The 26,897-nt window shown below is 39.6% G+C and overlaps 1 protein-coding gene across 1 annotated transcript in view; it reads left to right on the forward strand.

The window, feature by feature from the left end:
• The first annotated feature begins 13,940 nt into the window (after positions 1-13,940).
• Positions 13,941-26,897, forward strand: part of rtn4r (reticulon 4 receptor) — a 48,190-nt gene continuing 35,233 nt past the window's right edge. Inside the window, exon 1 of the mRNA XM_082554525.1 lies at positions 13,941-14,539. Within this exon, the coding sequence (XP_082410651.1) occupies positions 14,518-14,539 (22 nt within the window). The 5' untranslated portion in view covers positions 13,941-14,517. The remainder of the gene's footprint in view (positions 14,540-26,897) is intronic.

The raw sequence follows: 26,897 nt of genomic DNA on the forward strand, positions 1-26,897 counted from the left end.
CTATGTTCTGCCATTCCAGCATTAAAGCTGTGATTTTGAGTTCATCCCCGTGTCTGTGAGTTTTGCGTTTGGGTCCTCCTCCTGCCTGCCACACAGCGATCCATGACAGTAACAGAGATTCCACTGAGGGAAATGAGGCAAATTGCTTAATTCAATTAAGAGATTTGTCTAATTGACTTTATCTATCCTGGAATCATATCAGATTTAGAAATAATAAGGAATGAGGGGGACTTTAAAAAAGAATTAAGAAAGCTTGTTTGTCAGCTGACCTTGTAGTTTTTTTTTTAATCCAACCTATATTTACTCGCAATCCAAAGGAGAACAATGTGGCATATTTATGTAAGACTGACTTGCTGCTTTTCCAGGGCAAGTCAGGACAATTTGTCCTGCTGAGTGACTGTTATACAGTAAAACAAAAAGGCAACATAAAAAGACAGGTGTTTGATCTCAAGGGTGGTTGAGTAGGTTGTATGCAGTGACCCTGTACTGTTATATATGACTAAGAATAAATCTCTGTCCTTTATGAAATATTATGCTGAATAAGTCAGCCTGAGACAACGTTCTAAGTAAGTACAGGACAGAGCTACTGTATGTGCTCATGTACATTTAGGAGTGACAGCAATTAAAAAAACAACATTTAATTGTACACCTTCCTTTTTGGATAACACATTACAAGGTGAATGAGTCATTCAACGACATTTACAGTGAGACGCACAGAGATTTTTTGAGTGAAGTCCTTTAAACCTTATTGGATGGATTTTCATACAATTTAATACATTTATGATAAGTGCAAGAATATTAGTTACACCTGAATTTTCTAATAGTAAAATCACCAGTTCACAATTATTTCTTCCAGTCCTTTGATTCATGACTCACTACCTACAACATTTATGACACTTCCACCTGCTTCAGTTGCACATTGGTAGTAATAAGCAAATACTAGCATGTTAACATTTCCTCATAGTCCCACCTCTGTGAGCTCTGAGGGAGTGTTACATATTCAATCTTTTCTTTGCTATCAAAGCTATATGCCCGATCTGTGTCTTTTTTGCTGGCTTTCTGCCTTTGATAAAAGGAGGTGTCTTCTGTGAGCTGCTGCTGTGAACACTTTCTCACTACTGACTGCCTTTGTGTTGCGAAGTTGTTACCTCTCAGGACCGTGAGCAGCATGTTTTCCAAGTACCCCAACATCTCATGGAGAGCTGGTAGTTCTGAAGGCAGAAAAGTGCCAATTTCACACCCATTTTGTCTTCCCAAAAGGTTACATTTGCTAAAGGTGAAGCGAGGATAGATCCTATCAAATTCCTGCCAGTAAGAGATTGAACCCACTCCCTGAGCTGGAAGGAGCCATAGTGGGCCCTTAGATTTTCAAACTTTTATAGCAGCCAGGCTACAGCAAGGTATCGTGACTTCTGATAGTTCTTACCTTGAGCTTTAAGTGGTCCTATGAGGTTGGATCTCATTTCTTCAGAGCCCATCCTGAATTCTACTAACACCTCTTACCAGTTTGCAGTTAAGTTTGATACTTTACCCAGAGTCATATCATGATATTGGGAACAGAGATTGACATAAGCAGCTTTGATTAGATGGGCCTGACCATTGTTTTATTGTTTTATTGTGTGAAGGAAACAGGAACCTTGAAGGAACCTTATTAGGATGTCTAAAAGATTTTAGTATAAACTTGGTACTTTACTATAGGCCTACCTCAAAGAATGGTAAGCCAGACAGGCAAAGAATGATGAGCATATACATATATTTTTTTAAATGTTGGCTATGCAACCTTTGATATAGAAAGTCTTAGAGTCACCTTTAGCAGTCAAACTCGGGCAACAACCCCCCCGACACATTATTTTTGGAACTTTCCAAAAGGTCCTGTGCTGGAGGGGTAGAACACAACAAAGGTTACCTGTCACCCTGGGATACATTGTGTACCTTTCCTGGTGGCTGACAATGGAGCGGGACACCAGAGCGTTTGTCACAGCCTAGTGACCCATTCAAACTAACGCTGCCTTACCTTTCCCCTTGTGAAAAAAGTAGCACATCACTGTTTGTGACCAGCTTTCCAGTAACTGATAGACACGTTTTCTAGTTATGCTCAGTGTATTCTTCATTCTATACTGCACTAAGGTAATGACATAGCTGAAGTTCGGATCAGAAGAGGTGCTCTGGCTTCATGTCCTGGCAGCTGCAATGCTGTGGGCTTCAGCTTATCTCTCCTTTTTTTTCTGTGAAGGGTCTTCTGTCCACCCATCGGTTCATGCACTCTGTATGGGAATTTCTTTTATTTATGTATTATTCACATTATTTTATTGTATAATGCCTTGGTGCCACTGGATTTTAACATGTCTCACACTCATACAGTTAGACAGATGGTGGGGGTCTGGTAAGGAAGTTGGGGGGGAAGCAGACAGGTCCACAGGAAGAGTCTTTTGTCTCTTCGAGGACTCTGGGAGGTAGCAAGGGAGTGCGAACCTTAAGGTGTGAAACAGCTGTGTACTGCCTTTTGTTCCTGGAGAAGGTATTTAACTGAGAGCCATGTTAGGCTCAGTGAGACTCTGCTGACCGTCTGCCCCACGATCATGCAGGCTCTCCACCAAGCTTGGTTTTCTGTTCTTTGTTTTGATTAAACAATGTTAGCTACTGCTCACTGCTTGTCTGCAGGCTTTATTTAAATGGAAAACTTCCACAACAACTTACAGACTTATGTACAGCCTGAGAGGGAATACAAACTGGATTCTACTCCATGGTGTTTTGTCTCCCAGACTCTTGTATATATTCCACATGCTTGGAGTAGGCCCACATTGCTCAGCTCTGCTCCTATTGCAGTTATTCTATTGTTATCATTGTCAGGCACCTGTGCCCCTTTCCCAGGAGCATGGTGTGAAAGGCACTAAATTCCTAATCATATATGTGGAGGTGGAATTGTACATGATAATGTGCTAAAATGGCCCTAGCATGAGAGACTTGCCAACCACCATTAATCAGCCACATTTATTTACAAGACTGTCCAAAAGGGACCTACTACTGTGAGTACTGGCTCATTCCCTGTGGTAAAGGTGCTTAACCTCTGGGTGGTCTTGGGTCGATTTGTGGCTATTTGTGGCTATTTTCAAATTTTGATTACCTGCCATTTGCACTGTGTTGAATGGAATATAGCGAAAGTCTGCAAAAAAAAGTTCGGTCACATTTACTGTTAAAATTTCAGTATGACTTCCGGAAATTAGCTTCAGTGGCTAAGCTAGCGATAAACTTACACTATCGGTCCTAGTGGTCGATTTGTGCCCCATTGAAACCCATTATAAACGCTATTTTTCACGGCAAAAGAATTACGGTCAAATCGATCGTGATCGGTTATGCTTCCGCTTCCGCTTGCAGTACTGGCCTTAGAGTTGTAATATTTTTATTTGTCCACCGGGTGGCGCCCTTGCTCCACATTTGACCCGGGGCTGGAAAACAGCGGGCTGCTTAAAGAGACCTGCGGGGAATGAAGCGTCATTTCCGGCGTGCTGCAGCGGCTTCGCCCGCTGATCGGGCGGGACAATTTTCGGCCCCAGGACCGTTTGAGGTTGGATTTTTTTTTTTTAAATCAACAGGAAATGACGTATTTGTTGTGACGTGGTACCGGATGTGTGTGTTGGAAAAAGGGGTCCGACGCAACATGCCCCGGTCATCGTCGCGAGTCAACCCGGGAGCATGCACCGATTCCGGCCTAGAGGAGGAGCATTTGCCGCCTGGAGACCATTTTCTGGTCCTGAAAAAAAAAATAAAAGGCGATCGAAATGACTGTTTGTGCCAATCTTTAGTCCATCTAAAGGCCTAATTATAATAACAATCAAATATTACTTCAAATGTTTTTTTGGGAAAATATTTAGTTTTTTAGTTTTTTTTTTAGTTTTTTTGTAATTTAAAGGGTTAAAACAACGAAAATATAATTAAAACTTTATATGAATATTTCAGGGAGAAGTAGTTTTAAAAGACTGACCAATTTAAAGTGAAAAAAAAATTAATATTTAATATTTTTATTGCACTTTTTGGGCGTGGTCGATAGTGTGCATTTTATGAAATGCGCTCCTGGAAAAAAAATAAAAGGCGATCGAAATGACTCTTGGTGCCAATCTTTAGTCCATCTAAAGGCCTAATTATAATAACAATTGAATATTACCTCAAATGTTTTTTTTGGAAAATATTCAAGTTTTTTGTTTTTTGGGGCAAAAAAAGCAGTGCGCTCATGTGACGAAACCGGGATATAAAGGGTTAAAATCCGCGAAATGTAATTAAAACTTGACATGAATATTTCAAGGAGAAGTAGGTCTAAAAGATTGGCTAATTTAAAGTGGAAAAAAATATTAATATATAAATTTTTTACAGCGCTTTTTAAGGCGTGGTCGATTTGTGGCTCTAAGCCCGATAGTGTATGCATTTTTGTAGGACCCCCCAGAGGTTAACCTTGTGGCTTCCAGTGTCTGCGGGACTATCCTGTGTTCCATGTGTCTTGTGTTGATCCAGTTTTCTGTCATCCACTCATTTTCCTCTTTCTTTACCACCACTTGCACGGATCATTGATGTCGCGCTTTCTTACTTGTACTTTCCTACATCTTTGATGCTCATTTCGGGAAAGAGGTATGCAATGCCCGGAAAAGTTGAAGAGTTATGTTCTAGATGATGTATTCTCATTTTCCCAATGCAACATCTTAAATTCTGCATTTAAATTTTCACCATCCAGTGAAACCTGGCAGGAGCCTAAAGGTGCTGGATATCTGATAGTATTGCACTAAGACAGTGTTTTTCTGTCATCCCAGAATCTTTGTATAAATGCCACATTTTGGATCTCTCATTCTCTCACTCTTACTGCCTAGGGCTGCATACAAACAGCCATTTTTGCTTGAGAAGAATGCTGGCAATAATAAAACCTGGAAATTCTATAAATCCTTGTGAAAGTTGCTTTAGTAACTTCCTTTTTTTCACCTTCCTTAGTGGAGAATTAACTTGAGCATTCTTTATAAAAGGAAAAAAAATAATATTGTCATTTCAGCGTCCTTGAGCCCCCAGGGTTCAAGTGAGTCTTAGATTCGATTTATAATGTTCTCTATTTGGTTCCTGCTTTGTTTATATTTTTCCAGTTTGACTTTTCATTAATATCTTGAACAAGTAATTTTTAGTTCCAGCATTTTTTTTTTTTTTTTTTTTTGTAATTAGAGTTCCTGAGACTGTGATTAGACTTTATTATTTCCATCTACTTTGTTTTCTTTTTCAGCTACTCCCAGTGTTCTACTGTGTCAAGTTCTTTTTAATTGCTTCCTGATTTACTTTCTTACTTCCTGTTTCTTGGGCCCTAGTTTTATATTTACTTCCTGTCTACCACTGACTCAATTATTTTCACCTATGTTTCATTCCTCTGAATAAACTTCAGTATGACTGTGACCATTTAAAACACTGTCTTCTCTTTGTTCTTTGTTGGAGTATCTGTTTGTCCTCCTTGTTTATTTCGTTTTGCCTTTGTACTGGTTTATTTTATGGATTTATTTAAAACCTAAACAGAGGTTCATTTCCTGTTAATTGACGTTTGGTCTCAGAGTTTGCATTTGGGTCTTCCTTTTAAAATTTATTGCATGCTTACAAAAATATACTGATAGCAATATCTAGGGTGCTACCACAGATTCTTGGAGCATGTGTCAAATTCATACTGATACCACAAAAATACACAATGATTTTCACAGTGTTTTCATGTAGTACACATGTGTTATGATAGAGTTTATCTTGGCTAGTGTGAGAAAGTCATGTCCATTAGCTCATTCAAAAATTGGCCCTCGCTAATTCACGTGCTGCATGCTTACAGTATAATTGACTTTATATTAATGTAATTTCACATATTTGTCAATATGAAAACCATTTCATACCCATTCATACATACCTGCTTAAAATTATTATATAGTATAAATGGTATGCAAGCCAGTCTTGTCGTACTACACATTTATCCTGTAAAGGAATTCATGCTTTTCATCCCATATTTAGTGGTGAGTTAAACAAATTACATCCTGGATACATATTTTGGGGACTGTAAAGTTAATTAGGGGTGACATACATTAATGCAAGACACAAAGACAAACAGAGAATGTAATATCACATTCACAGGGGATGATTAAGACGAAAAGCAAAAGAATTTGGATTTATAATAAATCTTTTTTTAAAAAAACATTCAGATGCCAACAATCGCTGTATGTGTGACAATGTTTGTGCAAAGTTTCGCTGAGATTGGCTAACTCCTTAAGGAGGAGAAATTTGTGTATTTACTTACAGGTTCCTACAGAAGTGAATAAGGTAATTTCACAAGTGCAAATATAATTAATTAAGCAAAAGCTTCTTCTTTTTCCCATGCCAATGCAGTTACATTACTGTGCATAGAGAAATGCAGGAGGAAAAAGCCATGGCTCACATCTGCTATCTTTGCTTATATCACAGTAGACAAGCTCAAATTCACACGAGAGATGCACCAAGCCTGTGTTCATTCAACCATCACTTTTACTTTCTGTATCTATCCCCCCAACCCCCCTCCTGGCTATCAATTGAAAAAGAGACAAAATCAAGGTCATGCAACGAAGCACGTGGAGTTGTAGGAGAATAAATTTCCACATTCTTATGCTTATGCTGACAGTCTCAAGGAATGTAGCCTTGTCATGCCAGGTAATATATGACTAGTGAAGACACATGGCATGTTTGCACGGAGACCTCCTTCATTTTCACACTCTTTTCTTGTGCATCTCACACATGACACTCAAATAATATTGGAAATGATGAGTCGGTGGGTGCTTAATTCAGGAGTCAAAAGCAAGTCCAAATTGTCAATGTTTGAGCAGAGGAGAATCTAATTAAAACTGAAAATGGAACGAGAAGAAAGAGAGTGACTGAGAGAGGGAGGAAGTGAGTGAATCTGTATAATTACAGCTTAATGCAAACAACTCCACATTGTCTTTATTCCAATGAGTTAATGAGGTTACACACTAAAAAAAAAGAAAAAAAAACCCCAATTCCAACACCGCTATTGTCTTCTACAGGCCACCAAGGAAAATGAGCTGTCACTCGATCTTAATGGCAACAGGGTTTTCACTCGGGCCAGAATTAATATCTGACTCTAAGGCCTAATGAGCAAGAGCAGGGGGAGCAGCACAAACTCTTCGTCCTGCAAGTTTGGAGAAGAAAAGAAGAGAAAGCAAAAAAACATAAAAATAAGAAATGAATGGTGCAGAATCTAATGGCAGTAGCGAGGGAATACATCGCTGTGATTGAATTCTTCTCCTCAAGGGCAATTTCAATTCAAATGTGCCTCATCAGCATGAGGATCAGAGAATTAACAGCATTCTCCAGGTGATTCACTTCACACTGTAAAACTGACATAATTATGTGATAGTTGTAATAAAATTGATTACAGTTCATTTCAGTGCTGGTGTCCAGCATCTGTGACTGCTGTCCATCAGTCATGTGTGATGTACAGTACATCATTGTTGACTGTCTTTTGACATTTTAGTAATATATGCTTAAACATATTTCATAGTGATAAACAACTATTGCTTAAGCAAGCATGTATATACTGTGCACACACTAAATAACAACCTTTATTTATGGTTTATGGTTTTGGCATGGTGTCTGCAGACAGCTGTTTCATCTCTGAGCAGCTGGGAATGTAATCTACAAATGTACAACCCCAATTCCAAAAAAGCTGGTAAGCTGTTTAAAATGTAAATAAAAACAGAATGCAATGATTTGGAAATCTCATGTTTTATTCACTGTAGAACACGGAAAACATATCAAATGTTTAAACTTTTACCATTTCATTGGAAAAATGTCAACTGAGCTTCACCAATCAGCAAAACACTGCCCCTACCCATTGTAGAATAATTTAGTAATAGTGTTAGTTAATGTAAAATTGTGAGAACTTTGACTATTTCCCCGTCTACAGTGCATATAGTTGTCAAAGTCTCTTTGTGCAAGGGCAAGCCTGAAAATCAGTATCTGATGCCCTTCAGGCCCTCGGGCAGCACTGCATTAAGAACAGGCATAATTCTGCCGTGGAAATCACTATGAGTGACTGCCATTCACAAATTCAGGTTATAGCTCAATCGTCCAAAGAAAAAACCTTACGTGAATATAATCCAGAAACTGAGGCAAAGTTGAAAACTGTTCTGCTGTTAGACAAAGACAAATTTGAAGTTCTTTGTATGTACGCTGCCTCCTTGACTAATGAGAAGAGACCATCCAGTTTGTCATCCACACTCAGTTTAAAAGTCTCTATCTCTGATTGTACGGGGGTGCATAAGTGCCTGTGGCCTGCAACCATCTGGAAGGGCACCATCATTCCTGAAAAGTATATAGCGCAACATATGCTCCCATCCAGATGATGTCTTTTCAGGGAAGACATCATCTGGATGCTAAATGGCATACTGCATCTATTACAACAGCATGACTACATAATAGAAATTTTCAGGTACTGAACTGACCAGACTTTTCACCAAATGAAAACATTTGGTACATGATGAAACCAAAATACAACAAAGAAGACAAAAGTGACCAGCTAGAATCCTTTAGCTGAGAAGAATGGGAACATTCCTCTCCCAAAAACCCAACAACTGTTCTCCACAGTTTGTAAGCACTTACAGACTGTGAAGTTAAAAGAAGAGGAGGAGTTATACATTGGTAAACATGGCCTTGTCCCAACTTTTGTGAGATGTGTCTCATTGGCATCAAAGTCAAAATGAGCTAATATATTTAATGAAACAGTAAAATGTCTCAATGTATACATTCAATTGGTTTTCTGCATTCTATAGTGAATAAAATATGAGAATTGGGTCTGTATTTCTTTTATATTATCATCACACAAGCTACCTTGCTTTTATTTCTACTTTTTAGGTTAGTTTTTAATTTGCTAAATAGAGTTCTCTAAATATGTCCGTGAAGGTTCTCAGTCATCCAGGTCATCGTAGTCTAAGGAGCTTGGAAAGAAAAACGTCTGGACTTCTTTGAGTTGCTTGAAGACGTTTCACCTCTCATCCGAGAAGCTTCTTCAGTTCTAAGGTCAAAAGGTGGAGAGTCTCAGATTTAAACCCAGTGGGAGTTTCCCCCCAAAGAGGGACAAAGGACCCCCTGATGATCCTCTACCTAATCACATGAGCCAAGGTGTGAAAGCGGGTGTGGGTCACCAGTTCTCTAAATACATAAAACAAAGTCTGCTGCTATTTCCTATAGTATTTGAAAGAAAGATGTACAACTAAATCATCTCTTCACAACGTAATTTTTCTTTTTAAAATGTCAGTATATAAGGTAATTCAAGGGTTCAATTTTATATAACACCAATTCAATCATTTTTCAGAGGAACAAAACCAGAACTTTCTTATTCATATAATATTTTTCACATACCACTTTCCAAAGTTAAAATGTGTATTTTTAATGTGGAATACACCAATGACCAATGTCAGGATTATGAGACACTTAAAATAACTCTCATTCAACAACTGGTATTTAAAAAAGGCAGAATTGCCTTGGATTTTCTTTACCTATCATATTTCACAGACTCATACTGTGAAACTCAGCCAGCAGGGATTCTCACCCTGAGGAGGATTTACATTTTCATTCCTTTTCTTTACACATTTTATTTCTTTTTTAGTATATCCAAGCATTTTTACCCTTCCTAACCTCTGCTGTTGGTTTGGGAACTTTTAAAAAGCCTATTGCCTAAAGTGACAAATGTACTAATCCAGCTCACATTTAGACTAGCAATGCACAGATAAGGCAAAGAATATCTCATGAAGGTAACCACCTACATCTTTATAACTATTGTAGAATATTTACATAGTGTTGAAAGTGTGGAAAACATAAGGAAGCGTTATCAGGCAGGGGAATGTATAAGCCATGGGGTGCCCTAAGGAACCTCCGTGACCTTTTTCAAACTCAAACATAACTTAACAAAAGTATCTTCAAACTGTTCATTCTGTAATCCAAAGTGTGTAAAGGGAATATGCTTTAGCTGTCATTCATATACTGTGATTAACACTGGCCCTGCTGTAGTTCCTGTGGCAGTGGAACACAACTAACTTTCCTATTACCAAAGGAAGTCATTTATGCCCCTGTTCTCCTTTTGATCTGTCAGACTTGGGATGAAAAGAATAGTAGAGTCTCAGCCTAGGGATCCACTGCCTTTGAGACTCAACAGCTTGACTCATTTCATTACTGTCATGAATTAAAGATCCCCAATCTCCTTTTTTTTCTATTCGCATGGCAATGATCCACCCTTAGTTAATTTACAGTCACTCGTTGTGCAAGGCCTCCAGCCTCAAAGCTCCCACGACAATTTACCTGCATCCTTTTCACTTGCTGGTGCATATCATTGTGATATACTGTAATAGGGTTGGCAGAGGACTCAGTAGTAAGCGTGCATGTTGTATAATGAGCAGAGGAAGTGAGAATAATCACTTGCATAGCATCCGTAAGTTCGTAGCACGAGAAGACGTCATGACACAAACAGCATCCTCACACGTATGTGAGGATGCTGTTTGTAGATTACAGCTCAGCATTCAATACCATCGTTCCCTCGAAGCTGGACAGGAAACTGCAGGATCTAGGACTGAGCAGCTCCCTCTGCAGCTGGATCCTTAGCTTCCTGTCTGACAGACGCCAGGTGGTCAGACTGGGCAGCATCACCTCATCCCCCATCACACTGAACACTGGTGCTCCACAGGGGTGTGTACTGAGCCCTCTCCTGTACTCACTCTACACCTACGACTGCACAGCCACTAACAGCTCCAACATCATTGTGAAGTTTGCGGACGACACTACAGTGGTGGGTCTTATCACCAACGGTGATGAGACGGCTTACAGGGAGGAGGTCAGCGCCCTGACCCACTGGTGTCAAGACAACCATCTCACCCTCAACGTCGCAAAGACAAAGGAGTTGATAGTGGACTTCCGGAGGTGCAGAGAAGTACACACCCCCATCACCATCAACGGCGCTGCTGTGGAGAGAGTGAGCAGCTTCCGGTTCCTTGGCGTACACCTGGCTGAGGATCTTACGTGGTCAGTACACACAAACAAAACAGTGAAGAAGGCCCAGCAGCGCCTCTTCTTTCTCAGGAGACTGAAAAGATTCGGCATGAGCCCCCGCATCCTCAGGACCTTCTATCACTGTGCCATTGAGAGCATCCTCACTGGATGCATCACCACCTGGTATGGCAACAGCACCGCCTACAACTGCAAAGCTCTCCAGCGAGTAGTGCGGTGCTCTGAACGGATAATTGGAGGTGAGCTTCCCTCCCTCCAAGACATCTACAGGAAGCGCTGCCTGAGGAAAGCGGGGAGGATCATCAAGGACTCCAGTCACCCCAGCCATAAACTGTTCAGACTGCTTCCATCAGGAAGGAGGTTCTGCAGCATCCGGTCCCGTACCAGCAGACTGAGAGACAGCTTTTTCCATCAGGCCATCAGACTGCTGAACACGTCATAGACACCTCAGCTTCACTACTGGAACTTCAACATTATGCACTCCACACTGTATATAAATGCCACTTGTTTTGCACATATTCAACTCTGTATATTTTATATATTTTATTATTATTATTATTATTATTTATTTATTTATTTTTTTTACTATTTAATTTGTAAAAATGTGTATATACACACACACACACACACACACACACACACACACACACACACACACACACACACACACACACGTAGGAAAATATTTAGTATACACATCCAGAAATGCATACACTATTATATATTGTACATATATTTATTAGTTTCAGGTTGGCCATTCTTGTATTTTGCTCGTTTGTGTTGTTGTGTTTGCACATCTCTGTTGCTTGTGGGGCTCGCACACAAGAATTTCACTCGCATGTGCTGTGCCAGTGTGCCTGCACATGTGATGTGACAATAAAAAGTGATTTGATTTGTGATTTGATTTGACAACTGAACCAAAATAATATTTTTACTGGAAATAAAATTGACTGGGGTTATATTATGGAAATATCTTGTGACCATGTCAACACTAAATGCTGTGACTTAATTAAGATCTCATTTCATATGCAACTCATGTCTGTTTCATGATATTTTGGTTCGAAGACCTAACACACACTCAACATTCTTGCAGTTCCTGTTGCTGTTAATACTGGGAAATGCAACTTTTTGTCTGCTCATCGTGATTAGTATTATTTTTCTGTGAAAAGCTTCCAAAACAGCACATGAAAAAGCAGCACACGAAAAGCATTTTGTTACCATTCACTCAAGGACACAAAAATGCATAACGTAGAAGTGCATGGCAGGATTATCCACAAACATGTGTTTGTCCACATGGATGCATTAGGATAAAGCATGAGAGGCAGAGACGACTGTGAAAGGTGACAGCACTTCCTTTCTGGCAGGGTGACCTGGTTCTCAGCGGGTTGCTGAGGCGGCTTTGGACTGTCTCTACTGGCCATCTGGCCATGACGGTCTCCACTGTGAGCAAATACCAGGCTAGTGGCTCACCGACATATTCTGATAGTGTGATTCATTATTGGTGGTAGTTGTAAGCTTGGGATTAGCCTGCTGCATTCTCCATTACACTCAGCTAAACCACCCACCTGGCTGCGGTTTCCATTCACCTGCTCCCCATGGTAATCTTGTATCTTTTATGTCCCCATGTACGTACAATATTGTAATATGCAATGTGTTAATCTTGTGCCTGTATGTGCTGCGAATCAACAGTTAAACTGCTTTTCCAAATACAAATCTGAGAATGGTATGTGTAATTTTATCAACGTTAATTCCAGAATTTCTTATTGAAAACTAAATATAAGAAATGTACCTTCCACTTTAATTTCAACAGCTTCTCTGCCTGTGCTTACAAATACATTGCCAGTGTGATTGCTTGCTGTATCTAAGGCGAGGTGGGAGACATCATCTCGAGATGAGGCTTCTCTTTCTCTTTCTGTGATGCTGAAAATCAATTTTTGTGTCTGTCGGTAGGGGGCGTGTGATACCTATAGATAATAGCCCGCTGCTGCTTCTTCAATCCTCCAGGGTTTCAGCAAAACCCATCAAAGGTGCAGGCCAAAGACAAGGTGAATTGGTCTTCGAGCCAATCAGCGTTAACAGTGCAGTAGTTAAGTAGTTTAATCCTTTCGTAAAAATAAAGGTTATCACATCCGATACACTGAAAAGGAATTCATAATGATGGATTCCGTTGAAAGTATAAAGACATGAAAAAATATTTTAATTGTGTTTTCAATAGACATTTTCACCTAGCACAGTTTTGTTTTCATTGTTCTTTTTCTATATACAAAAGAAAACATTTCCAGAAGTAGTTAAGGGTCTCAGGTGAGCCTCAGGATTACAAATGTTATTGTAACGGTTCAGTTAACCAAGTAGAACTGAGATCTTTGTTTCTCACGGCTTTAACAACTACACCTACGTCAGGACAGCCAAACTGAAGTCCCCAGGAGGAAGCTTGGGTCCCTGCAGGAAGCCTGGCTCTCAGCCTGTCTTTTGGGGGTGTTTTCGTATGCATGTGCGTGCCTGGCCATGTCCGATCCAAATAGATTCGCCTCACGTCACCTTCCTACCCACCACCAGCCCACCACCCCTGCACATAAAACATTCATTAGAGCACAGCCTAGCACTGTAAGAAATGTCTCTCCAAATAAGTCATTAAGTATCAGATTCACTCTTTGATTCTAGGAATGACACCAGTTACCTAAAATTATGATTATTATTGTTATTTTCAGTTCAGTTTTGTTTGTGTTCAGTATTTTCTATAAATAGCCTCGGACATAAAATCTAGTCTTTCTTTTATTTGCCATGATTAATAGCCCATGCACTCAGAATTAGGAGGGATATTTTTTGCAGCGTGATACAGACCCATAAAACATTCATCTTCGAATTCTCTCTCTCCCTCTTTCTGTCTCTTTCCGCCAAACGCCCCTTGCCGCCCCGCCCTCCCTTTCCACCTCTCCGTGGTAAACGCACACTGGCGCGCACCAGTGCGACCGACAACCGTGCTCATACCACACACTTTTTTTCAGTGTACTTGGGAAATACAGAGGGGCAAGTAATCAGACTGGATATCTGCTGCGATTTCAAAAGATGGATTCAATACTCGGTTTTCGCCTGTGCCGTTGATTCTCCACTTCTGCGTTAACACTTTGAGCTCTTCTCCCGAGCTGTTTGCGCGTCCTATATTTGGGGAGGTGTCGACTGGTGCGTCGAGTCTACTGATCCCAAATTGGATGTTTATTGCTGACTGTTTTTGAATCTCTCGTCCACATGACTGAGCCAGGGTGCAGCTGGAGACGTGGCTCCCCACTCGGGAAGACCTACGGCTAAAGTTTGAAGGGTGCAGGGGTGCTTTAGTCTGCCTGTTTCCCGTCTTGCACTGGATTTGCAATAACCCATAAATTGCAATAATTAGCGGATTTCCTATCTATCTCCGTATACGTGGGATTCATTCTCGGAATTATAAAGCCTCTGGATTTCACTTTCATCTGAATCATGAAGACCGTTATTATTGATGGTGAGTACACATCAGACAGCTGGACACCTTTGTAAAGTTTTCACATATATCAGACAGTAGGATCCCGCTGGGTTACTGCGCACTGATAAAATCCACAACGGTGCAGTGTCACCGCTCTGTGGAGGACAGACAGAAAGATAAATCAGGTGTCCTAATTGGAGTTGACTCCGTTCAACACCCCCGAGGTTTGATTAAAATAAGGTATGGCTATCAGCATGACAATAAAAAAATAATCGAAAGAAATCGAAAAATAAAGCCTTTATATACAATCAAATATAATTTTATTGTTGGAACGGAAGAAAAAAAAAACTAGAAACAGAAGTGTCGGCTGTAAACGACCTTGAATCAGTGGCTCTCAATTGAGTCATAATTCGGATCTTATCTTGTGCGTGTCTTGCTTTCCCTTTTTGTATGCGTATGTCAGTGAGAGTGCGCACGAGAGAGCGAGAGGCCGTGTACTGTTTGCAGTGGTCAATATGCTCTGCATGATATCGCAACTTAAACCGGGCATCCGCTTCTGCCCGTCTGGACGCTGTGGGCTGAGCGTTTGATGAAGTCTGCAGATGGTCCGCTTGGCGGCCCAGTAATACCGCTTCATTCCCCAGCTCCTTGGCTTATAATTGGTGTTTTGGTGGCATCGTCCCACTCAGGGTGCCGCCAAAGTGACGGGAAATTGGGCCTTGTAGCTTTCATGACTGGACTTGGAGCTATTCTAATGAGGGCAAGAATGCTTTCTCAATTCCGCCAGAAATGGTTAAGAATTTAATTTCTTGTCAGTTGTTTGAGTGTGTGTTTGTGTGCGTGAGGACACTCACGGAGAGCTAGAGGGAGGGTGGGAAAGGAAGGAGGATGCAGCACCTGGCGTGTCATTGTGTCTCTTCCTGCACCTGACTGTAACCCTGTGTTTTTGTTTTTTTTGTTTTTGGCTTTTTTTGTTTGTTTGGTTTTTTTTTAGTGATCTAGTCATGTTTATTGCAGTGCAGAGTGTATAACACAGATATGACATGTGCTGTTTGGTCAGCAGCACCGAGGCTGTAACATCCACTTGGTTCAAATAAGATATTGTGGAAAATCTTAATTTCCACTTTGCCCCACCCGTGCATAGACTGCCCCAGCACTGTCACATGCATACACCACTGCCACAGTGCTTATGCAACATGCTGTACACACTCCATCTTCCTCATGTTCATGACTTGGCTAAAACTGCAGGAATAGGGTAAGAAAGCTGCAGATTATTGTGGGGATACAGAATAACTTTGCTTTTCACAAGTAGCAAAATCAAAGAGGCACATCTGCTTGTGGATTCTCTTTGATATGTCACAGGGTGATGCAAATTCAAGTGCACACCCCTTCATTGGCACAGAATGGCTCTGGGTCCCTCAGACCCTACAGGCAACTTTTCATTACCCAACTGCTGGCATGATTTAGCACCACGCGTCTGACACACACCTATGTCTGATTTTTATTCATTAATTTTTTTTTGTTTCTGCTGCAATTATAATTGGTATCCATCTCTCAGGCTCTTGATTTGGCTGAGAAAATATGGCCTGCCTTTTCTTGTGTTTAAAGTGTCACAATGAGGAGGGACTTTAATTTACACTCTTTTTCACCCAGTCAGCATATGATCAAATGCCTCTGTGGGAAAGCTGTTGCTTGGGGGTGCCGTCGCTCCCTGTCTACTGCCAGGCAAAGCCAATGAAGCCCAAATGAATGGATAAAACCATTATAGTGGAACTGAACGCTTTCTCTTTGAAACCACTACACATTTAGGGCATTTTTTTCCCAATTAGTTAACTCTGTTATTTTTTGGCAATGCCTTGCCAAAAGCTCTGCCCCATTTTCAAAAATAGGCCACAAGATGCATCATCTGAGGTGGCAAGATGATTGTTCTGAATGCATTAAGCTATGAGAAAATGGTGCTAATAAAAGAAAACAAATAAACAATAAAAAAACAAAGCTGATTTGCATTTCAGCATTAGGGGAATCCAACATCATGATATAAACTGACAATAAGGCAAGGCATCTTCCGCACCCTGAAAGGGAATGTGAAATTGATCCATCTTTGTGTTTGTATGGATGTTTATACAAGCGCAGGGGGAGGGCTGGAAGAGATAATGTGTGTGTGGGTGTAGTGTTCAGTTAGTTTATGGGTAGGTCTGGAGAAAGGAGAGGAAGTTAAGAAAATGAAATAAATGTTTTTGGGGGTTTTTTTTGATTTCTTTCATAATGTACTGTATGGATGGTGTGGCAAGTGAGAGAAAAATGATTAGGGATGTTATTTTGAATGCTGTTTACATCCGTGTGAGTTATAGAGTTACAGGTTTGTTTGGTTTTTGTCATATTAGTCATTCATGGTCAGCAATGAAACCAAACAACACTGTTGTTCTCTTGAGGTATTAAATGAGAAATATGCAAAATCACAATACACCCTCTGGTTACATTACTGGTCCACTTTGCTAGTATTGGGTTCTACCCCCTTTTTTTCTTAACAACTTAAGCAGGATGTAGATTCAGCAAGGTGGTGGAAACAGCCACCAGAGATTTTTGGTTGATATTGAATTGATAGCGTCATCCATTTGGTGCAGATTTGTCAGCTGCTCCATGATACAGATGTCCTATTTCACCACTTTCCAAAGATGCTCATTGAATTGAGATGTTGTTTTTAAAGGCCATTTAAGTTAATTTAACTCACTATCGTGTTTAAGAAACTAGTTTGAGATGATTTAAACTTTGTGACACGATGTGTTATCCTGCTGGTCTCCAGAAGGGTACTCTGTAGTCATAAAAGGACAGACATGGTAAGCAACAATACTCAGGTAGGCTGTGGCATTTAAATGATGTTCATGCCCAAAATGGGAAAACATGACACCACCACTATGACAGGATGGACCCGTGCTTAATGCCAAATCCTGATTCAATGATCTAGATGTCACAGGAGAAATCAAGGCAGTGTTTTTCCCGTCTTTTATTGACCAAATTTAGAGATACAGTCAAAAGTCTCAGATTCCTCTTCTTGGCTAACAGGAGTGGTACCTGGTGTGATCTTCTGCTGCTATAGCCCAGTGTGTTCCAAAGTTCAGAGTCTTGTGCATTCAGCAATGCTCTTCTGTATACCTTGGTTGTAATGAGTGGTTATTTGAGTTATTGTTACTTTCCTATCAATTAGAACCAGTCTGGCCATTCTGACCTCTCACATCAACATGGTGTTTTTGTCAAGATAGCTGCTGCTCACTAGATATTTGTTCTATTTTACAGACTATTCACTCTTTACTCCTAGAGATGTTAATATGGGAAAATCTCATTAGATCAGTAATTTCTAAAATATTCAGATTTATATTTATTAAATATTCTTATTTTGATGTTTTGATGATACACCGGTTCAGAATCTCTCATTTTCGTTCTTTCAGTTGAGATGTGGTGACTGGGATGACCCATAGACAGGGATGATAAGTTAATTCAAACCACTGTAATAGAATGTCCCCCAACAGCATAAAAGAGCCAACTACCCCCTCACTGTAGGCATGAAACATTGAAGGTTTTTTTCCTTGAATTCCTCACCTGTCAGAACAGGAGTCAGAACAGTGATGATTGATCAAGTTTTCATGAATATCTCCACGTCTACAAATTGTTTATGCTCGAAAAGGAGTAGGATGAAGTTTACACTTTTCCTGTTCCTACACCCTTATTTCAAATTCCATTATTTACAAATCAATATTCAGAATTCAACATTATATGATCCATACATTTTAACTATATACAATTCTACACTCATATATAATACACACATAAAACAATTTAAGCTTGTAAACCAAAACAACAGCAAACTACATTTTTACATAAACTAAGCATAACTGGCAAAATCTGAGCTCCTTCAAAATAATCTCACAAAGCTCAGAGATTTTGCCATAATGATGATAATGATGCATGCAAGAAGTCACTGATTTACCTCAACTGAAGGAGGTAAACAGGAGGTGTTCTTGCCACTTATTTCACATAGTGACCTCGGGATTGCCACTGCACACAGGGTTTGTGGTTAAATACACTGGTGTCACCCGTTTAGTGGTTCATGGTTCTATGTATTTTGGTTGCAACCTTTAGTTTCATCACAAACGGATGTTTCATTCAAAGTAAATGAAATTTCAACATTCACCTTTTCAGCCAGATGCATATTTAAATGTCTTAGCAAAATATACTGTTAACTTTTTAATAATAGGTATTTAAATCATGTTGAAAAGACTTTTAATCTCTCTAATTATGACTAAAATTGAGTTGTTCTCTTCATGTAACGCACTGCTGGGTGATGTAATGACATCTTTGGCAGAGTTTTTGAATTAAAATAATAACAAGATTTCCCATGCAATTATAAATTTCTATAAGATCTGAGTTTGTGAAACGTTACAATAGATCAATTTTATCATACAGTTTCTCAACGTCAAAGGATAAAGATGTCAAAGTTTTATGCTACGGAGCTCGGTTGTATTAATGCCTTAGTTACAGTGACAGATTCCAGCAGGCTATCTGAAAGTGGATCTGCGATGTTCACTGCATCCTGATGAGCGTGCTCCTTGAGGGGCTTCTTTTAATTGGTCGCGCCCTTCAAGTAGATCTGCATTTGTTTATACAGTACATGCACACACACATTCAGACTCCCACTGATGCGCACACGGGCATGCTGGCCTAAGATATCCTTGGAACCATCCGCTCTAGGTTATCCCAGTCTCACAGCCTTTCACTTCTAATCAGAAAGACAGAGAAACTAAGTGGATAAATGAGCAAAATTCTATTTGTTTATACAGAGGAAGCTAATGGGCAAAAATATAAAAAAAGCAGTTGAAATGAAATACACTATTCCCCCAGATTACCAGTTCTTAATCCTCTCTGTGGGTTATTATTGTACTGTCAGAATATTTGGAGAGAGAACCAGCAGGAGAAATGCTGCAGTTTTTAACCCCCACTCCCTACAAGTCTTTTTTTTCACATAACAAAAAATAAATTAAAGTGTTGGCCCTTGTCTTGAAGATGGTGTGGGGGAAGAAGGAGGGCCAAATGAATTAATGTTATGCGTGTATATGGTGTTGACGCAGGTGGAGTCTTTATGAAGGGATTTAGTTACATCTTTTTACAAAAAATAGAAATCCACTTTGACACCGTATTATAATCCTTTCAAGGTGCCTACGCATAACAGAGCAGATCACACCTTCCACTTTTACTTTACACAACACTTTATAAAATGACAAGTGAAATTTGCACACAATATTCAGTTGTGTTGACCCAGCAGTGATACATACTGATGGGAACTCTTTTTTCCTGAAGATTATATGGATGAAGGTCCTAGTATGCACAAACTGAGCTGCCTAATTTGTTGAACACAATGCCCATCTCACTCTGCTGCAGTGTCATCTTTCATTCTGTGGTGTCACAGTTGTTCTCGCTGCATCTTTGGAACACACCGTGCCCACTTTTCTGTTTGTGTACTGATGAAAGTTGCATGGATGCGCTAATCCTATTGCAGATGCGAAAGGGTGCGATGAGCTGCTTGAACGTCAGTGACGCTGATTATACCACAATGGGGAGGCTGACTGATGGCCTAGTAAATTGTTAATTAGACAGAGCAGAAGCCGCTCTTAAATTAGACGCATGAATGGAGCCGTTGTCAGCCTTATAAGTCAACCCTGCTCTGCTCCTTTTCTTGCAGGCTACAGTGACATTCAGATAAAGCAGCTGGTTGATCCAAGATGTGAGCAGTGTAAGGCGAAGGGTTAGCATAACAGATCAACACCATAGTGCATATATAGCTAGAATCAGGGTTTTCAGGTTCAATTTTTGAATATCATGGTTTTGAGCTGTAAAAATAACTACAAGGATTGGAGATATAAGTAAAAACATGATAAATCCTATGGCGAGTGATTCCTGCATGCCCAGGTATTGCTAAAGGACAAATTCCAGCTCCTATAGATCAACAGCTGAGAGCTTAATTGCTGCAGAAAAGGAGTTCTATCAGTAGGTATCTTTAGTAAAAACAAACCGACATATAATTAGTAATATTGTGCTTGCATATATGATATGCAATCTGCACACATTCATTACTGGCTGATGTGCATATTCTACAGCAGGACTATAAAATGTAAATGTAAACTCAGTTTTACGATGTAAAAGTTTTAGAGAGAGAAGAGGAACTTCCGATTTCTTTTATCCTGAAAGAATAGCTACATTCTTATTTATCACCATATTCATTTCATAAGCGAGGTCCTTAAATTACCCCTCATTATCCTGATCGAGTCAGCCTGTGTTTGTCATTAGATTGCAAACTTAACAGATGGGAGCTGGTGTTTTGATGCAGTCTTACTGAATGTCTGGTACCACATTGTTGAGATGCTTAAGCCAGCGGGGTCACCTTTCTCTCCCTTTATGCATTGTTGGATTTTGTTCTTCCTTTATTTATCTTCATTCAAAGCAAAGTTCTTAACAATCACTCCAGGGTGTTGTATGTGAAGGACACATACTTTATGTTGAAGACTGCATATATTACCTTTCTAAGGTGTTTTTTAGCAGTAAATACGCACCCTGAGTTGACAGACAGACAGACAGACAGACAGACAGATAGATAGATAGATAGATAGATAGATAGATAGATAGATAGATAGATAGATAGATAGATAGATAGATAGATACTTCTGTTTGAGATAGTGGTAGAACAAAGGCTTTCAGAAATTCTGTGACATATTATTCTTTACCTTATATTGCAAAACCTTCACAACAGCAATGCGTCTGCCTGTGAGCTTGGTAGTTCACCACTGAAATATGTATTGGGAGCCCTTCAAAAGAAATAGGTCATTACTCCCCGACTCAGGGGAAATTGATCTGTTATAGATGTGAAAGCTCATTCTGTAGGTGCTAAACATATATAATGTGTACCTGTTCTGGCAGCTTTATACAAGAATTCCACAGTTTGTTTGTTTTTTTTTCGCGTCTGATAACTTTCTTTCATACACAAATCGGTGTCCTCAATGTCTGGTGGGAGTGAAAGGATTTGTAGAGCAGGAAATGCATAATCCTGCAACTGCGGCAGAAGGAAAGAGTTTCTAAACATACTCACAAGCATAACAGTGGAATCAATGAAGATCCCACTCATCTGCTCCAAGAAGAGTACCCTATAACCTTCACTTAGAAAGAACAACACCACTCTTTATCTGCATGTAATTGAACAGGGCTGACCTCACAAAGCAAACCAAAGTATGATGGAGAGGCACCCCTCTCCAAGCTAAGATGTAAGGTCTGTGTTGAAGAATGTTGACAAAGATTTAGGTTTTGCTCTCAAGTCATTTTAAGTCCAAAGTAGATTATTCTTATTAAAATGCAAATCTTACAAGTGTGCTTCACTTAATCTTTTGTTGTTTAGCATGTGTGCTGAATACATATACCTTCCTATTCCCTTACCTTACGTCTTTCTTTTACTTTTACTTTCTCCCACTTTTCTCGCAGTGTCTTGGTCATTCTTCTGTCTCTACCTCGATGTCTTTACCGCATACACATTGTGGCGTATATTTCTGTCTTCACTCTCAGGTGTAAATGCTGATTATCTCGTGTAGATATCAGGCCATGGCAAATTAAATGTGACCGCAGCTGGCCTGCCAGGACATCCATTATAATGATATCTGTAATCTGCTGGGTTCAGGGGAAGCGGTGTCAAGGGGTTGGAAGATAGTGGGATGATGATGGAGGGGGATTCAGTATGGTTCCAATGGCTGGCAGGAAAATAGAGCACATGGATTTCCACCACTGATGAGGTTCAAATTGACCATATGTCATCCATGGGTTTTAAATCCTACGATCAGAATAGCATCCAAGCCTGTAAACACACCGTAAGCTGAGGTTGTGTACAATATGTTGAATTCATTATACTCCTTTATTTTGTCTACTTGTACCATCTAATATATAAATAAATTGTGGTTTCAACCTTTAACTTTTGAATTTTCTGTCATATCGGTCAAGAGTGTATGGAGCTCTTTGTTTAACCAAGTGGTCCATATCCTGATAACTTATTGGTTCCTTAGATTATATAAAATACAGCATAAAATCTGCATTCTCTGACAGTCAATAGGGAGCAATACCTAGGGCTGAAAAATAACCAAAAATGTATAAATATCTAAACGTAAACTTCCCTAATGACCTATGATCTCAGTTTCTAATTTCAAGCCTAAGTTAATTCAACATGATGGTTATTTAGTAAATAGATGATAAAACAGGTTATGCCTTAGGGCAGCGGTCCCCAACCCCCGGGCCTCGGACCGGTACCGGTCCGTGAGTCGTTTGGTACCGGGCCGCGAGAGTTGAGGCTCAGGTGTGAAATGTATGGTTTTCAGGGTTTTTATCGGTTTTCAGCGTTATTTTGTTATCGTTTTTATCGCTAACTTTTGTTCCTGGGTCTTTTCACATGTGTTATGAATAAATCTTCTTTTTTTTCGGTACCGGTACTAGTTTTATTTTGTTGTATTTATCCACGACACCTTAAAGGCCGGTCCGTGAAAATATTGTCGGGCATAAACCGGTCCGTGGCGCAAAAAAGGTTGGGGACAGCTGCCTTAGGGCATTTCCACTTTGTGACTGAAAAATTGGTAACATCACGAAATTGCCTAACTGGAGTCCAAAAATCAATTGCTTTAAGTAAGTAAATTCATTTTTATGTACATACCATTATTTATTCCAGTTAGAGCTGCTGATAAAATGAAAAAACAAATAAACAAAAAATCCCAAACAAGCACATTTTTTAAAGATTTTAGGACCTGCAAATATTTTCTCTCTACTATATTATCAGTCGGTGAGTTTCCGAATGGAAATTTATCCATTTGAAGGTATTCCTGTTGATCATACTTGGGCACTGTGCAAAATTGAAATAACAGTATTTAAATCCCGCAGTGTTGCATTTTGACACAACTCTAAGTGTAGAATAGAGATTAGATAAGTGTTAAAAAAAAAAGCATGGAGTCCTTTGACATTGAGCATCAGACAGCCCAAAGCAAGAATTGATTTGATGAGCGAAACAGAGATATGTCACTTTTGCGGTCACATCAGCTTGGCTGGCTTTCCAAACCCTCTAATCTAAAATGGTGCATGTTTTCACATGCCTGTACATGTTCCCAGCAAAGCCTATCATCACAGCAATTATTCCGGGGGGAGAGATGAGAACTGCCAACACTCAATCTCCGAGCTGTAAACTAATTATGCCGAGGGGTCTTGATGATGGCTGTGTGAGAAACAAAATAGTCTAAAACCGATCTTGATGGTCCCACTGTGCCATCTTGGGTCTTCAACCAGCAAGAGTGTGCCATCGCTAGAAGGAAACTGGCTGGTTATAGCACTGCCTTCGGAGGTATGGAGTATCTGTGTAGCATTTTTTTTTCACAATGTATTTTGCATCACTATCAGAAGTACAGCGCCCACTCCACTTGCTTGGATAATGAGTTTTGACAGATCAGTCCTTTCCTTTGTTAACATAAATCAAAGTTTGAAATTTGCACCTAGCACTTTCAAGAAGTAATTAATAGATATACAAATTGCTGTATGCGTCCTTAAACATAATTTATTTTGACACAATGGCAATGAGTCTGCGAAGGCTCACATCATTTTATAATTAGTTAAACAGGTGGTGCCTTGTATTTTGACCTGTCACGTTTAAGCTCTTTTGTCATGTGGAATTTTCTGGTTTTCAATAAATCTTCCTGTGGTTTTGCTATAGGTAATTGACAAGTTATGTTTTCTCCCCCTCCAAAGCTCCCTAGGAAGGCATTAGCATATTGAGTTTCGTGCCTGACTATGAAGTGATTCCCACCATGCCTTTAAAAGGCATCGCATGAACAGGCAGCACATTATACCAAAGAGAAATATGAGACAAGAGAGAGAGCATGCTCTTCCTCCACTTTTTCTCTCAGCTCATACACACTTTAGCAATACAAGTTCAACACCTGCACACATACAGCACATACTTGCACGGACACATGTTTGCTGCTTGAATCCCCCCTCCCGCCCCCATTACTTGCTGATTCATACAAGGTTTAGCAAACGGACCATATTTTCGGGAAGGGTGAGTGGTACATGTTACATTTACATTTCCCACAGTTAACTCTGGAGAAAAAGCCATGAAATAGTTTCACCTTCCTCTCCAAGTTAAAGACACCTGAGCCGTTCCGTGGTTTTTCCTTTGTTTATTGTTGTTTACTCTACCGTAACACAGAAATTAGAGCTGGAAACTCTATAGACTCCATCAGCAGTTCACAATCACTCAGGATTTATAATACTTGGCTACTGGAAATGCACAGAAATTAAAGTGCTGTAGTACTTTCCGAAAGTCAATATCACAGTTAAAATCTAATGTCAACAGCCCACAGTGTCACAAAATACATTATTGAGCAAGCTAAATACATTATTTCTAAGTGCATGCAGTGTTGTTGTTTTCTTTTAAAGCTTAAGAGTGGGACTTTTCCATTTCACACATTCATATTAATGAATGTTCTTTACATTTAAAGCATTGCACAATTAGTACACACAATGCTGATTGAGTCTGTCAGCACCAATAAATCACTAAAATTTCTCATGCTCAGTCTAAAAAAGAAAGTAACAGATAACAAAGACAAATGTGGGCTTTCCTCATTATAAAAACACTTTATTAGCATTTGTTTAGAACTCACACTGCCAGAAGGAGCAGAAGGGGGGGGATAAAAAATTCCAAACTTTTAGGATGTCAAGATGCTTTTCAGGGTTTTCACTCACATTAACATGAAGAAAAAAAGAGACGTACTCTTAAGCAGGAATTATACTTTCCATGTCCGCGGGGGTCTGCCCAGGTCCTAGTTACATAAGTTTAGCCAACAGACAGTGCAAGGGTTTGTGTAGATGTCCACGTGCCTGCCTTTTTTTTTTGTGATCTCACTTACTTGAATTGCATTACAGTTCCCAGTTACACATGCTCCCTAGGCAGCTGACTTCCACCAGAAACCAAAGAAGTATAACAGGAATGAATGCCTGGCTGTCGAGTTTTCACCTGTCCATGTCCAAAATGGAATATTATCTAGGCTTTGCGTCAAATGCAGTTATCCTTTCTGTAAATATATTCTTCTGGAAAACTGAGATGTTTTTTACATTAAACGTAATGCACTACATTAGATAAAAATAACAGTGTGAATTAAAACAATGAATGCAACAACAGAATAAAGCTGTGAATAGTTTTTTTCTATTGAAGTGTTTTAGTGGGGGGGGGGATCATAGCTATGTGCCCTCATAATAACATGTGTCCTGCTACATTTGTGATTAGTTCCTTTGTGAGATTTTTTAGTCTCTCTTGCATTTAAATAAATAAATAAATAATTTGTCAGTTCATGTAAATTACTCTTCATACTTCATACTAGCAGCTTTTTATTATCGCACAGGAAACTAGGTATTTAGCTTTGGTCTTCCAGGTTTTATGTTGAGCCTATCCCAGCTACCATAGGGCGAGAGTTAGGGTATTCCCTGGACTTTTTGCCAGTATGCATGCATAGCTAACACAGACAGTCACAAATACAGCCCACATGTACAGCCAATTTAGAATCACCAATGGATATAATCCCACTAACTGCCTGTCTTTTTGACTTTGGGAGGAAACCAGAGTTCCTGGAAAGAACCCACATACACACAGGGGGAATTAAATTTCAATTCAGTTCAGTTTTACTTATATAGCGCCAAATCACAACAACAGTTGCCTCAAGGTGCTTTATATTGTAAGGTAAAGGCCCTACAATAATACCAAACAAGCATACTCCACACAGAAAGGCCCCAGCCAAATGATGCATTCTAACTCAGAATCATCTTGTTGTGCTGCGCTAATCACCGTACTGCCCAATAGAAGTAATCTGAACACTTTTTATTCATATAGCACAAATTCAAGTTAACTCAGGGCATTTTGAAGCATTATAATACTTTACATAATTATAAAGGAACCCAACTATTCCCTTTGAGCAAGCTCTTGACAACAGATTAATAAGTAGAGACCTCCATCAGACCAAGACTGAGGTAGGGTGGCCATCTATCTTGATTGGCGGGGTAAGCGGAAAGCAAAGAGAGAAATGATGAGCACAAGCAAATTATTAAAAAATCAAATAGTAACCATCCCCAGATTGGGGAGGCCTATAACTGCAGATTAGGAACATGCAGCTTCAGAGCCAGACACACTTACAGAAAGTTACAAGGAGACAGAGGAAAGCACTACAGAAGAGTTAATAACATGCAATAGTGGCGATTAAGGGTTTTTATATAGGTTCAATAAGAAAGATCTATTCTGTCATATCTATCTCCATTCCTTTTTGTAATATTGACCATTTTTGCT

The sequence above is a fragment of the Aulonocara stuartgranti genome (assembly GCF_965226115.1).
Source record: "Aulonocara stuartgranti genome assembly, chromosome: 12".
In the NCBI taxonomy this organism is placed as follows: domain Eukaryota; kingdom Metazoa; phylum Chordata; class Actinopteri; order Cichliformes; family Cichlidae; genus Aulonocara; species Aulonocara stuartgranti.